Source organism: Cajanus cajan, chromosome 6 (genome assembly GCF_000230855.2).
Source record: "Cajanus cajan strain Asha chromosome 6, NIPB_CcT2T_4, whole genome shotgun sequence".
NCBI lineage: Eukaryota > Viridiplantae > Streptophyta > Magnoliopsida > Fabales > Fabaceae > Cajanus > Cajanus cajan.
Window position 1 is genome coordinate 10,440,496 of NC_138522.1, and position 15,162 is coordinate 10,455,657.

The 15,162-nt window shown below is 30.5% G+C and overlaps 1 protein-coding gene across 2 annotated transcripts; it reads left to right on the plus strand.

Annotated features, from left to right (window-relative positions):
• The first annotated feature begins 1,844 nt into the window (after positions 1 to 1,844).
• Positions 1,845 to 12,609, plus strand: LOC109790896 (ABC transporter A family member 8). 2 transcript variants are annotated; one of them, XM_020350142.3, is made up of 18 exons: positions 1,853 to 2,025; positions 2,417 to 2,798; positions 2,891 to 2,970; positions 3,248 to 3,392; positions 4,202 to 4,321; positions 4,392 to 4,516; positions 4,980 to 5,138; positions 5,496 to 5,658; positions 5,746 to 5,871; positions 5,966 to 6,049; positions 7,370 to 7,731; positions 8,147 to 8,347; positions 8,708 to 8,817; positions 8,923 to 9,007; positions 9,766 to 9,894; positions 10,017 to 10,122; positions 10,300 to 10,388; positions 12,211 to 12,609. In XM_020350142.3, the coding sequence occupies exons 1-18, from the start codon at positions 1,957 to 1,959 to the stop codon at positions 12,508 to 12,510; spliced, it is 2,835 nt and encodes a 944-aa protein (XP_020205731.1). In that variant the 5' UTR covers positions 1,853 to 1,956; the 3' UTR covers positions 12,511 to 12,609. The 2 variants fall into 2 exon arrangements, with proteins under 2 accessions (XP_082932831.1, XP_020205731.1); XM_083076705.1 differs by lacking the exon at positions 8,147 to 8,347 and having other exon boundaries at positions 1,845 to 2,025.
• The last annotated feature ends 2,553 nt before the right edge of the window (positions 12,610 to 15,162 follow it).

Consider the following 15,162-nt stretch of genomic DNA (forward strand, 5'->3'; position numbering starts at 1 on the left):
TTCTAAGTATTGATAGTAATTTCATTGCTAGTTGATGATTTCAAATAGTATAATGACCATGATATATTGGTACAAATAAATCCAATATGTTGCTAACACAACACTTAAAATATTTTAAAAACATTTTAATTTGAAGTTTTAAAAACATGTGTTTCCAAAATGTGAATGCATAATTTTGGCCAATTAATTAATCACTGAGATCTTACAAAATTTATAGAAACAAAAAAAAGCATAAATATTTAGTCGACGCTATCATCAAAGTGGGATAACACGGAGGATAATTCACATTTGCATTCTTTGGCTCTCCTTACAATAAATCACATCTAAAAAAATATTAATAATTTTTTGTCTGAGAGAACTAAATTAAAATCACTTGAGTTTACTAATGCAAAATATAGAATTTACATCAAGGTTTTCTCATCGGACATTAAAATATCCGACGTAAAAAAGGCGCGGTGGCAATTTTAAAAATAAGTCCAACTTTTTTACGTCGGACCCCTATGTAGTCCGATGTAGATTTAAAATTTTACGTTGAACTCCTGTATAGTCCAACGTGAAAAATCTTTTTATATTCCCAAGGGCGCTTATGTAACCTTCACGTGCGCGAGGTTACATCTATTTGGGCGTTTTCAAGAGATTTCCGGCGAAGGGTTGCTCGAGTACGTGGGGGTGTTTTGAGTGACGACGAGTTCCGGCGAAGGGCTTCTCATCACCCGTGGGTGATTCCAGATCTTTCTGACCGATTGAAATCTGGTGAAGGGCGTTTTCTAGGTTTTGCACGATTTGAAGTTAGTATATATATGAATGAGTTTTGGCTTCCTTCCATTGTGTATGAATCTTGCTGGGCTAAGCAACAACTATTGTATGAGTTTCAGTCACGGTGATTTTCGGCGAAGGGCTTCTCGACATCCGTGGATGATTCCAGATCTTTCTGATGGATTGGATTAGGCATTTTCTAGGTTTTGGACGATTTGAGATTAGTATATATGTGAATGAATTTTGGAGGAGGTGGAGGTGGAGGTGGAGATTGTCTTGCTGAAAACAATTTTACGTCCGATATAAATTTACGTTGGTTAACTCAACCGACGTAAATTTACGTTGGACTATTTTACGATGTAAAAAACTTGAAATAATAAACGTAAATTCTATATTATGCATTAGTAATTTTATTTATCATAGGAATTTAATTAAAGGTTATGATGTAAGTGTTGACATTAAAATATAAAATATTTATTCCAAAGCAATCAATAACTATAGTTATTAACGTGTTATAATTATTAATACTCTTAACATTTATATTGATCATTGATATTTTTTCTCTCATTTAAGTGTAGTTTTATCTTTTATTTCGTTTAAGTTTGAGTCATCTTATAAATTAATTTCTCCCTACACACTTCATGCATTTTTTTTTGTCCGTAACAATTATAATAATTATACTAAATTCCAAACTTAAAATTCTATGCATGTTATTTTAATCTTACGACCGGTGGAACCAGTGTGTTTACGTTGTGTATGGTGTATACGCTAGACAAATTTTATATTTGGTCAACACATTTTGATGTGATTAAGTCTGTTTACGTGCCCAAGGAAAAAACGCGGCAAGTAAAATCCAATCAGCGGCATAACGGAAAAGTCTAGTCAGCGAAAAGTGAAAACTGAAAGGCCATGGAAGTTGCATGCATCCTCCGTCAACATCAACCCCACATGAGGGCATTGCAGTCATTTAACCAAGGGCATATTCGGAACACAAAAAATTCAGCACCCTTGTTAAGCTCTACACAAGATCGCATTCACACTTGAAAGTGGAAACTCACAAAGTTACCATTCTCGAAAATAATGGGAAGTTTCAGGGGTGTTTTGGTCACACAACAAAGCACTATATAAACTCCATCACTTCAAGTGTGTGTCAGGCTCAGAAAATCAAAACGGGAAAATCACAAGTAATACACAAGAGGCATGGAAAATGAACCCGCGAGTTTCTGGACTCAAGCAAACGCTCTCCTTAGGAAGAATTTAACCTTTCAGGTAACTCTATCACCTCTCTCTGTAGCAGATTTTACGTTCAATATGATGAACATAGTATTGTAGAGTTTAGTTTCGTACAAATTCACTGTCTCTGATGTTTGATGTTTCTATCTAGTTCTCAATTATCATGCTTTATCATTGTTAGAGAGAAATAGCTCATGATACCATGTTAGAGAGAAACAGCAGAGAAGAGAAATTGTGTAATATCTGAAGTATTGATTGATCTTAAGAAATACATAGCTAGAGTATTTATATACAATGAGAGAAGTCAATTTAACTAACTTTAGGAAATAAGTAGCTATATTGCCACCTCATTCATATGAGAATAACAAACTATATCTATGCTAACTCGGTATGCTTTTTAATCATGTAACTATGTTTTACTTTGCAGAAACGAAATGTCAAAACAAACATTCGTCTCATCATGTTCCCCTTCCTTTTGTGTCTGTTGCTGGTTCTTCTCCAAAGCGTGTTGAACAACCAATTCGACAAGGCTAAGAACAAGTGTGGCTGCATTTGTACCAGGAAACAAGGGGACACGTGTCTCGAGAAGGTGTGTGCGGTTGAGTATTCGGATTTGGACCAAGTTGGCACGTGTCCTATTGCCAGCCCTATAGAATGGCCTCCTTTGCTGCAATTGCCGGCTCCACAGTACCGTGCTGTGAGAACGGATCTTTTCCCCTTTACTGATTTTCCAAACCCCTCGTGCAGGAGGAATGGCTCTTGCCCTGTCACTATGCTCTTCACTGGCACTAACCAGTCTTTTGGAGAAAGTAAGAGAAAAATTTGTTATTCCTTAGATTAATTTGTTTCTTTTCTTTTTTCTTACTTAACTAACTCCTTGTGTGTGTTTCCTCTTTTACAGTTATATCTGGGAATATGATCCCAAGTGACTTCAGTTTAAACAGGTCTGATATTGTGGCTAGTTTGGCAACAAATGTCATGGTTAGTTAGTATTTATCATATTACCATTTTCTATAGTAAGTGGAAAGTGTCTTTTGTTAAGTGAATTTAATGGACATGTATCATCAATGTAAAAGTTTTTGTACTGTCTACCAATCGGAAATCATCTTTGGTATGTATTTTAATATAATTATTAATTTAAAAATCAACAAATTTACTGTACTTAATGATTTATAATTGAATGATAGTGTACATGTATTTTTTTATTACTATTTATTTTAGGGTTTAATTTAATTTAATTTTGTCTATCAAAATATAGGGATCAGAATCAGCGCCAGAGTACACCAATTTTCTGGAATCTGCTTTCTTTTCGGATCTTCCTATTTATTATCTACAAAGTCAGTGCCCGCAGAACTCTACATTCTCCATTTCTGTTCCAATATCAGCCACTAGCAGGCAGCAAGGTATGATGGAACATCCTTGTATTGGCAATGTAGTGTTTCTTAATGACATGATGTGATAACTGGAAAGTAAATCAATAGGAATAGCTGTGCTTTATACAACTATTTTATATGAAAGTTGACTATTCATTATGCAATTCCTGCCTACTAATTAAAATTGTGATGCTTGATTGAAATAGTCAGATAAACTTGCATGCTTTGGACATGTGTTTTTTAATCTTCCATATGATTTAAAATCATTTTTTGGGGTCAAACAAGCAATTAGTAAATTAAAAATAAGTAAAATTTATGGCAGAATATCAGAAAAACAAGAAATAGTAGCAGTTACTTAGAATTGGTCTTAGTTTTAGTTACACCTAGGTAAAGTTGGTGTAATTGTGTGTTGCTGTGCAGGATTGCTGCATATTTGATGATGACAGGTTGACTGGCCATAAATGATATAATTTTTTAGTGAGGAGGTTTAGCATTTATTGTACTTTCTCAATTAAATTGTTTGCCATGTTATTCCTTCAATGATAACAGTTTCATTGCAAAATTGCCAAACTAGGGAACTATCAAAAGAAAGTATACAATTTTTTATGAAGTTTGTCATAATTGCGACCTTTGTGATGCTTTTGAAACACTTCCACAATGACATTAATCTTGTGCCCAGGAAATGCTCCTTCAAGTTATTTTGAATATGTTTGCATGTAGTATACTTGTCTTGTTTTTATATACTGTCATGTTGTTCTCTGGGTAGGTTATGTCAAGGTATGCATATGGTTGCCTAAAATTTGTTACATATTGAAGTTTTTGTTTTCCTCTGGATGTAGAGGTAACATGTGCTCAGGGTTTACGTTTGTGGCATAATAGTTCTTCTGAGGTGAACAATGAGCTATATAAAGGTTATCGTAGAAGTAACCCAGAGCGACAGATCAATGAGATAGCTGCAGGTAGGTATATAATTATATCTTGATTTACATCGTGTGGAAGGCAATACTTATTTTCGTAATCTTTTGACAGGTTATGATTTTTTAAATTCAAATGGGAGTATATTTAATGTCAGCATATGGTACAACTCAACCTACAAAAATGATACAGGCTTTAATCAAATATCATTGACGCGTGTTCCTCGTTCCGTAAATTTGGTACACATCAAAACTTTGTTTTAACTGTGAATCTTCTATGCTATTATGTATAATTGATATGACATTATGTAACAAAAAACTCAGTCTAAGTATATGAAATAACTACATGCTACTTGCAAAATTCACTTTAAAATTTTATTTTATTGAAATGTTTACTTAAAAATCTAAACTCAAACTTGAGAGTCTTTGAGATGGAAGAGATTTGAAGCATGCATATCATTTCTGAAAAGAAGCTTGATCATTAGTTTTCATATTCATCATTTAAATGTAAGAAGGGAATTATCATCATACCATTTTGTAGCATTCAATTGCGTTATTTTAGATTTCAAAACTAATATGATTGTAAATTTTCCTTTGTATATTTCACACTTTTCAATTTTATAAAATTTGTCTCTATTTTTGTGCATCTGTTAGATTATGAATTTATGATAGGGACTGACATCTATTATTGATACTCTTGCAGGTATCGAATGCCTACCTTCAGTTTCTGTTGGGACCTGGTACCAAAATGTTGTTTGAGTTTGTAAAGGAAATGCCTAAACCTGAGACCCCAATTAAGTTTGATTTGGCTTCTCTTCTGGGTGCTCTCTTCTTTACATGGGTTGTCCTGCAACTTTTCCCGGTAAATACATAAATATATGAAGAAATATATTCACAATGAACTAAGTTGTTTGTAACAAATTAACAATAGAATTTAGCGTAAATGAGAGGGAAGAACTGACATGGGTTGCAGATTAGGTTTCTACTGGCTAAATTCTAATTTTGAATTAGGCCTCTCATTCATACTCCTCCCATATCATCTTTGTATATACACAATAACCATGTAAAGCCTCTTTCTGGATGAGGTCTGTCACTCAGAACAATGCATGATTCACAGTCAAAGGCAAAAATTTTATCCAATATCTTCTGTGTCAAAAAAGTCACAGAATAGTTTATTTTCTAATATGTTTTTTTAAAACATTTGTATTTATTGATGTAGATTGCCTTGACATCGCTAGTTTATGAGAAGCAACAAAAATTAAGAATCATGATGAAAATGCATGGTCTTGGTGATGGGCCATATTGGATGATTTCATATGGTTATTTTCTTGCAATATCCATTCTCTACATGCTGTGTTTTGTGATATTTGGCTCAGTCATAGGTAAGAATGCAACTACTGTAACCTGTTCTCTTTCTTCGACATTTTCCATTTCTCTTTGATACAACTTTTTTTTTCCCCCTTTTCCAGGGTTAAATTTCTTCAGAATGAATGACTACAGCATCCAATTCGTCTTTTATTTCATCTATATAAATTTACAAATTTCACTGGCATTTTTATTGGCTTCCCTGTTTTCAAATGTTAAAACCGCTACAGGTTCGATTATTGCTTACCATGTTGTTTTATGAGCATTTTCCTTTATCATCATTGATTACTGACTTTTTATTTTTTATTTCATGTGTAATTGCAGTAATTGCATACATAGGTGTGTTTGGAAGTGGGCTATTAGGTGGCTATCTTTTCCAATTTTTTGTTCAAGACACATCATTTCCGAGTAAGTAAAAAAATGACATCCATCTTGGGTCATTCATTTGGTTTTCCATATATATTTTGACGTGGTTATTTTAAAGGAACCATCTTTTGGGTTGGCAATTATTGTATCATATCACAATTCACAATCAAATAGTTTTCTGCATGCATGATATTGTTGATGATGCAAAATTTTTCATTTGAATAATTGTTTTTGTTCTCAATGAACTTTTGAAAAAATTTCAATCGTTGTTACTTAACTTATTCTTGACTGTAACTAAATTGGAAATTATCATACTTACAAATTTCTTGTGTAATTTTTTATTAATTTCTTTGAGAAACATAAAAAGGAAAAAGTTTGAATATGATGCAACATAAACCAACATTTAGTGTCTTGTCCTCTTTAGCCAACATGTTATTGTCCCCTCTTAGAAATGTGAGTTTAAACCTAATTTAACCTTACAAAACCGGTTTGCAAAATAAGGATTGATCTCCACTTATATACTTTGTTTTGACCTTATCTCTAGTTGATGTAGATTTTTTCCAATACACTCACTCACACCTAATACTATTGAACTTTATACGTAGATAAATGGTGGGTGATCCTTTTTTAATCTAGGATAAACGAGACTTGGATTTTTTCTAATACATTTCACACCTAACACTGTTGGACTTGGTATGTGTATAAATGGTGAGTGGTCCTTTTTAAATTAATCTAGGATAGCTTTGAAACCATTTTAAAATGTACGTTTGGACCTAACTCAACTCTACAAAATCAACTTTTAAGGTGAAGGTTGCCTTCCCACTTATCTTTGTTATCCCCTAATCATGGTAAGTATTATTTTTCTAGTGGCTAGAAACCTGCTTCTGTTCAGTTTTAGGTTAAAGAACAGTTGTAGCCTATTTTCATTTACAAAAATAGATCTTCACTTCTTCTATATTTAGCCAGTAGATGAAGTTCCTGGTAAATTTATCTGTTGTTCTCTTAGCTCCAATCATTCATACTGGTAGCATTAATAATATCAACAGAAAGGACTGGGAGTAATAAGTTTGTTTTGCACATGATGAGGAGTGTTATGTTTCTTTGAATTGATACATAAAGATGAATGAGTTGGCATTTAAGGTTTAATGATTAAATGTTAATCTGATATATGGTATCAAATTCAGCAATTATTTCATTCTTTATTAACTGAAAAGAATAGACTAACATGATCAATTGATCATTGTGATCAGAATTTATATCCAAGTAGGTCTCATGGCAGTCATCTTTGTATGTTACGTGCCAACATGTTGGCACTCTCTAACTTTTGTTCTGGCCTGTTAACTGCCTGTACAATTTCTTCAGGAGGGTGGATCATTGTTATGGAGTTGTATCCTGGGTTTGCTTTATATCGTGGGTTATATGAGTTTTCGCAATATGCCTTTAGTGGGGATGCTTTGGGGACTGATGGTATGCGCTGGGGTGATCTGAGTGATGGCACAAATGGCATGAAAGAAATCTTAATTATCATGTTCGTGGAGTGGCTACTGGTGCTTTTCTTTGCTTATTATATCGATCAAGTTTTGTCATCAGGAAGTAGGAAAAGTCCTCTTTTTTTCTTGAAAGGATTTCAGAAAAAGCCTCATTCATCTTTTCGGAAGCCTAGTATCCAAAGGCAGGGATCTAAGGTTTTTATTCAGATTGAGAAACCTGATGTCAATCAAGAGGTGAAATTTATTTGCATCAAATTCATGTACTCATTATTATGTTTTTGCGACTGGTTTTAGGCGTTAAGAAACCTAATTTCTATTGATTGGTGGATCTCACTGACTGGTTTCAGAAATTGATGTAATGATGCCCTCTCAGTAGTAGTAGTAGTGGTGTAATAGATAACACATGAATAACTCGGGACAACTAGGTGGAATTCCAGTTAGATGGATTCCATTTGAGAAACAAATAACTTTCTACAGTCACAATCTTTTAATTTTAAACACTATTGTTTCTAGGGAAAAATATTGTATGATGAAGGTAAACTATAGTTAGACTTTTATAAGTTTGTACCTGTAGCGTATATCTGCTACTTACATGCATGCCTTAGTTACATGCATGATGTGTTAACTTCTTTCACCCTTCTGTCATCAGAGGGAGAAGGTGGAGCAACTACTACTTGAACCAGCTCTTAATCAAGCAATTGTATGTGACAACCTGAGAAAGGTCTATCCGGGGAGGGATGGTAACCCCGAGAAAATTGCAGTGAGAGGGTTGTCCCTTGCTTTACCTCAAGGGGAATGCTTTGGTATGCTTGGACCCAATGGTGCTGGAAAGACTTCTTTTATCAATATGGTCAGTTAAAGTTGATTTTCATCGGCAATGAAACATTTTTGAAAAATTCCTTGCTTTTCTTCCTCCATCCCTTCCTTTCCCCTTACAAAAATCTAAGTAGGATCTGAAAAATCTATTCGTTTCTCAAGAGGAAAGAGTGATTCTAAAAATTCTTTTAAAAGAGTATCTTTTCTTTATCAATGAAATTTGCCAATTTGTTAATGCTTAAAGATTAGAGATGTATGAATTTACACAATGAAGTATGAACCTCCGATTGGTGGTTTACTTTGCTATCAAAGGAAATTCTTTTACTATGCCATGAATCCATTGTTTTCTTTAGCTGGTTCTCTCCTCAATTAACCAGCTTATATATGCTTACAGATGATTGGTCTCACGAAGCCAACCTCTGGTACAGCATTTGTTCAAGGTCTTGACATAAGAACTCACATGGATGGAATATATACCAGCATGGGTGTATGCCCACAGCATGAGTAAGATGGAATTTCCTCCAATTTATATGTTTTTTTCAATGTGATATTATATTAAATTTATAACGATCGATAAAATTTTAAACATAATTTCTTTCAATATTTTAGCTTGCTGTGGGAATCCCTTACCGGAAGAGAGCACCTACTCTTTTATGGAAGACTTAAAAATCTCAAAGGTTCAGCCTTAACACAAGTAAGTCTATTTGAGATTACGACTGGAGAGAATGTTTTTTGACTTGAAAAATCTTGCTTTATAGTGGGAAAAAAAAAATAAAAGGTTAAATTGCATTTTTATCGTACTAAAATATTCAATCTTAAAGTTTTCAACCTTATCTTTTTTTTTTTATATCATTTTTACGAAAATAAAAATAAGAATTAAAAATATAATTTAATCTAAATATTATTAAATATTAATTATCATGTCATTTATTTTTAATATCGAATGATAATTAATGTTATAATTTTAATTGTTAATAAAAGAACATTTAAGTGTTGGACTAAAATTGTAAATTTTATAAATTTAGACTAAATTGTATAATAAAAAAGTTAGGAATTAAAAGTGTAATTTAGCTAAAATAAAATAGATTACTAGCCTGTCTTATACTGATTTGCTATTTGTGTATGGAATTTTACTCTTCAGTGACAAAAGCATTGGGCAGTTAAAACTTTGACAATTCTTATGTATTATGTTAAGATGATACAAGTGAGTGAAACACCATAAAGAGGATTGAGTTTATCAACAATAAAAGAAATTAAACATCCTGTCCATGTTATCAGACTAATTTATGCTCTTTCCCCGCTTAATTATTTATGGTATATTTTTCTGTTAAGAGGGTATAGATCTTTAGATGGCATGTGTAGATATAGATGAATCACCTTCTTCGGCATATATTTGGCTGACATGACAAGACAAGACTTGGGCAAAATTTAACTTCCAATCTAATGCTGCAGGCAGTGGAAGAATCGTTGAAAAGTGTAAACCTTTTTTATGGAGGTGTTGCTGATAAACAAGCTGGAAAATACAGTGGAGGAATGAAGAGGAGGCTTAGTGTAGCAATTTCTTTGATTGGAGATCCTAGGGTAGTTTTCTTTTCATTCAATTTGTTTCACAAAACTACTTTCATTTCTTTTCTGAAAGATTGTGATATGTTTTCTTACACCGAAAACACTATTTTCTTTTTCTCTTTTTTTTTTTTGGTAAGGTTGTTTATATGGATGAGCCAAGTACTGGATTAGACCCTGCATCGAGAAAGAACTTATGGAATGTTGTTAAGCGTGCAAAACAGGATCGTGCAATCATTCTTACCAGTAAGTACTCTCCCACTGTATGCTTTTAGAAGCACAAATTGAGCTTTTGCTTTAATTTGTCTAATGAATATGATTTAGATATATCAACTTATTTATGTTTTGGTTTTATACTAGCATGGTTGTGTTCTCTCTCTAGAAGATATAGATTAATAAATCTTTGTTTCCATACACTTTCAGCACATTCCATGGAAGAGGCAGAAGTCCTATGCGATCGATTAGGAATATTTGCAGATGGTAGCTTGCAGTGCATAGGAAATCCAAAAGAGGTAACATTGCTTAATTGATATGCTTTATCAAAAAATCATTTGCAATTGATGGGTTAATTGATGCTCCCTCCATTTCAAAACTATTGATGTTTTAGCCTTTTGATTTTGTTCCAAAATTATTAATAGTGTGTTTGAATGGAAAATTTAAATGGAGTAATTCATTTATTTGAAGAATTTTAAATTCTTTGAGGTGAAATACCTTGTTTGGATGAGAAATTTATAAGGAATTTGAAATTCAAGCATTTGTGAAATTCTTTAAAATAGTAGAATTTTAAATTCTCCCAAAAGAGTAAGAATTTGAAATTTCTTATATTTTTTTTCTTCTTATTTCACTTATATATTTTATCTTATCTCTTATCTCTTCATGTTTTTAATTGTTGAATATTTAAAAATATTTTTAAAATTATTAAATATTATCTAATATTAATTTTGAAAATTATTAAATATTTAAAAATTAGCTAATATTTATTTTTATAAAATTTAATTTAAAAATCTCAACATATAAATGAATTTGAAAAATTTGAATTGACTTATCCAAACAAAATATTTTAAAAATGATAGAAATTTAAATTAAAGTAATTCAAATATCAAGAATTTAAAATTCCTTGAATTTATAAAATTTCTCATCCAAACACACCATAATATTTTGCAAATTTGAAATCTCATTAATTATTTTTCTCCACATATACTCTTTATTTTTAATAATAATAATAATAATAATAATAATAATAATAATGTTCAAATTTAAGATCTTATATATACTATTTCAATTTTTTATTATTAGTCAGATTCTAGTGGTTCACTAACTTTTATTTAAAATAACAATATTTGCTCTTTAGGATGAAATATGAATGTTTCACTTGTAATCTATTTAAAAAAAGAGTTAATCATCCCTACATTACCAGTGTAAAGTTTTTTTACACTGGCAACCAATCATATATTTTAAAGTTACTTATTTTATTATTATTTCATTAAATAAGCAACTAACATGTCACTATTAAAAGATATGATTGGTTGCTAATGTAAAAAAATTTTACACGGACAGTGTATAGGTAATTAACTCTTAAAAAAAAAATTCAACAAACAACCACATTTACATTTTATATTAAAAGTGTGTTTGGATAAATAATTTAAATAGAATAATTCAATTTTTTTTAAGAATCTCAAATTTCTTGGGGTGAAATATTTTATTTAGATAGAAAATATGCAAAAAAAAAATTAAAATTCAAATATTTGTGAAATTTTTTAAAATAATAGAATTTTAAATTCTCTAAGAAAAAAGAAAGAATTTAAAATTTTTTATATTTTTTCTTTCTTATTTAACCTATATATCTTTTATCTCTTTATCTTCACTCCTATCTCTTATATTTCCTTTTGCCTCTCACTCTTTTGCATCTTCCATACTCTATTTTCTCTCTCCTTTCTCTCCCCTCTCTGTATCTCTTTCCTTTTTTTTTTCTCTCAAACTTTTATCTTTTTTCTTTCTCCTATCTCTCTTTGGTCTCTCTTATGTAACAAAAAAGATATCATTTGCAGTTGATGGGCTTAAGCCCATAGATAGCGAGCCCATCCCAAGTTTGGTCCATACGACTAATGGGCTTAAATCCATAGATAGCAAAATACAGTTTTGGCTTCTTTTTTTTTTCTTCTTTTTTTGCTGAATATCTTTCAGGTTTTTTACTTTCATTCTTCCTTATTTGTGATTGATATTCATAGAATGAAACATTAAAATCCTTACTGGTGATTTAGTATGCATTTTCAACATTTACTCTTTTTTCTGGAAAGTGACATCTATTTTATACTTGCTGTTGGTTTATCACAGTTGAAAGCCAGGTATGGAGGAACTTATGTCTTCACGATGACAACATCCATGAACCATGAAAAAGATGTAGAGAATTTGGTGCAACAGCTCTCCCCAAATGCTAACAAGATCTACCATATCTCTGGAACCCAAAAGTTCGAGCTACCAAAGGATGAGGTTAAAATAGCAAATGTATTCCAAGCTGTTGAAACTGCAAAGAGAAGCTTCACGGTTTCAGCGTGGGGTTTAGCTGATACAACATTGGAAGATGTCTTCATTAAAGTTGCACGTGGAACTCAGGCATCTGACACCTTGTCATAATTTCATACTCATACGTATTATAATTGTATTATGTACAGGTTAAATATTATAACATGTATAACTGGTGTGTATGTATATAGCCACGTTTTTTTTGGGTTAGTTTTTGTCATATTCTTTTGACACCCTTTTTTCCAAAATAAAATAAAATCTTGGCTTCTTCATTGTAAAATTAAATTATATATTTTAAACAAGATTACCATATGTTAAAAATAATTTTATATCACAATATAAATTAGTTACCATAAATTAAAATAGAATTGGTCTAAAAGTATTTATTTATTTTGATTTTTTATATAAAATAAAAATTTATCTATAATATTTCATGTATTAAAATGCTAGTTTATAAAAATGTTAAAATTATAACTCTTGCTAAAACTAATTTTTAAAATATATAGTTCTACAAGCAATTTGCAACTTCAAAAAAAGAAAGGAATCGAAGTCTCATAATGAGTGATTGAGTTGACTCAACTCTCTTTTGTAGTTGTTCTCTCCCACGGGCCAAACTTAGAAGGGTCTATAGGGGTCATACTCCCTCCCATCTACCTAATTTTTTATAAAATAAAATTTTATGAGTATTTAGTATTATAAAAATATGTTTATAATGTTATAAGTTATATGTATGATAATTAGCTTATTAAAAGTTTTTGTTTCCTACCAACTTTTGTTCTAATTATAAATAATATAAGACAAATTATGAAAATTAAGAAACATAATTAATATGATTATTTTTAACTAACTTTACTATAGATTTAAGTTTTATTCTTAACATATTTAAGTGATTATTATATTTAATGTTTGTTATAAGTAAACGCATAAGAAATAAAGTTAGTAACAAATGAAAAGTATAAAAGATTTTTAAGGTTGAGTAACTTTAAAAATTAATTATTGTTGGTTATAATTAGAGCCAAAGAAAAATCTAATTTATTACTTATAAGTATCCTCACAATTAGAAGGTTTTGGAGGATTTAGAAAAGTCAATAGGTATGTCACTCAATACTGCCAATGATTACATCCAAAATTTGAGAGCCATTAGAGAGTCGCCTATTACAAATATTTTGTGCCAAAATTTGAATTTTGTTGCTAGTTGCTAACATTAGATTAAACCTATTTCCGGAGTGCAACACATATAACTTTATTTTTGCAGATTTGAGCACTTATGACATGATAATTTGTATTTGAAATGAAAAAATGAATTTTTTTTGTAATGACATCTTATTATACATGTAACTTTTTTGTTCATGAAGTTGAGGCATCATCCCTATTGATAACAATTATTTGGGTCATTGTTATGCGTCTCCACAATATCATTTTTGAACTTGACTGTAAGAAGGTTTTTAAGCATGCACTCTAACACCTATATAAATATTTTGACTTAATGTAAAATAAAATTTAGTTTGATTCAAAACTATTCAATGAGATTTGTTCATAGACAAATCAATCAATTCTCACATACTCTAGTAAAAACGTTTAAATTTCTTGCTAATCTACATACTTTTAGTCATGTACTTGCTTATATCAATCCTATTTTGATTAATAAAATGATATAATCATCTTGTAATAAAAAAAATATTTTTTAATTTGCTACTAATAATTTTTTTATTATATTATTTAAATTTATTTATTTCTTAATTATTAATGATCTTAAATCATTTAAAGAGTATAGAGAATTTATAAACTTAGTCATTTGAAAGTGCATAAAGTACTCTTTAATCATTATCTTTATGACAATTTTACGATAATATTGTACTTTAACTTTTTTGTTTTTATAATGTCAACTTTTATAAAAATTATTTAATAATACATTATAGTTTATAATTATTCTTTCCGTTTTTTATTATAAGAATTTTTTTTACACATGTTAAAAAGTTATTTACTTATATTAAATCTTATTAATTTTATTATTCTTCTCAAATAATTTAAATATAATTTTCATTCTTATAATTTACTATTTTTTCACTTTTGATCCGTGTAATTTTTTGTTGTTGTTTTTTTCCTAACATTTTTATAAAGTTTTAAACTTAATTTTTACTATCAAATATTGTTAAAAAAATTCTACATGACAAACAAAAAAAAATAAAAATATATATTATATTTGATATTTTTTAGATCAATTTTCAAAATGCACTTTACTTTACTTCACTACATCCAAAACCTTACCCTAGTGATCGTACTTCCTCTCTTTAATCTAACTTGACTCTACAAACCTTAAACTTTCCAATCCAAATCCCAAATTTTTTTATGAAGTACATTCTCACAATCCATGATCTCAACAATGATGACGAGTTTGTTTTCAATGACCACTACTTCTACGAGGTCGCTACCTCACCATGAATGAGTTTGACCTCATGCTCGGCTACTCTCTCATTATGTAGGAGTTCATACGCCACCAAATATCCATCACTCTACTAGCACTATATATACCAATGTCGCCTCATTTAAGGTAAAAAATATTTGTGTTGATTGGCTCAAGACCGTTGGCACCTACTATGATTGTCACAATAACGATGAGTAGGACACTTCATCAAAGAAGCGAGGTCGATGATTCAACTCTTCCATTAATGACAGCTATGATGCGATGTTCCATAAGTACACTACTAGAAAAATTAAAATTAGAGAGGGAACAAATCTGTCACTAAATTTTATAAAATTTGT

Excerpts from the sequence above, each read along its gene's own strand:
- LOC109790896 (XM_020350142.3), top strand. The coding sequence starts at position 1,957 with ATGGAAAATGAACCCGCGAGTTTCTGGACTCAAGCAAACGCTCTCCTT. Across the intron at positions 5,659-5,745 it reads GATATTTGGCTCAGTCATAG|GGTTAAATTTCTTCAGAATG; the intron begins GTAAGAATGCAA and ends CCCCTTTTCCAG. Across the intron at positions 10,123-10,299 it reads TCGTGCAATCATTCTTACCA|CACATTCCATGGAAGAGGCA; the intron begins GTAAGTACTCTC and ends ATACACTTTCAG.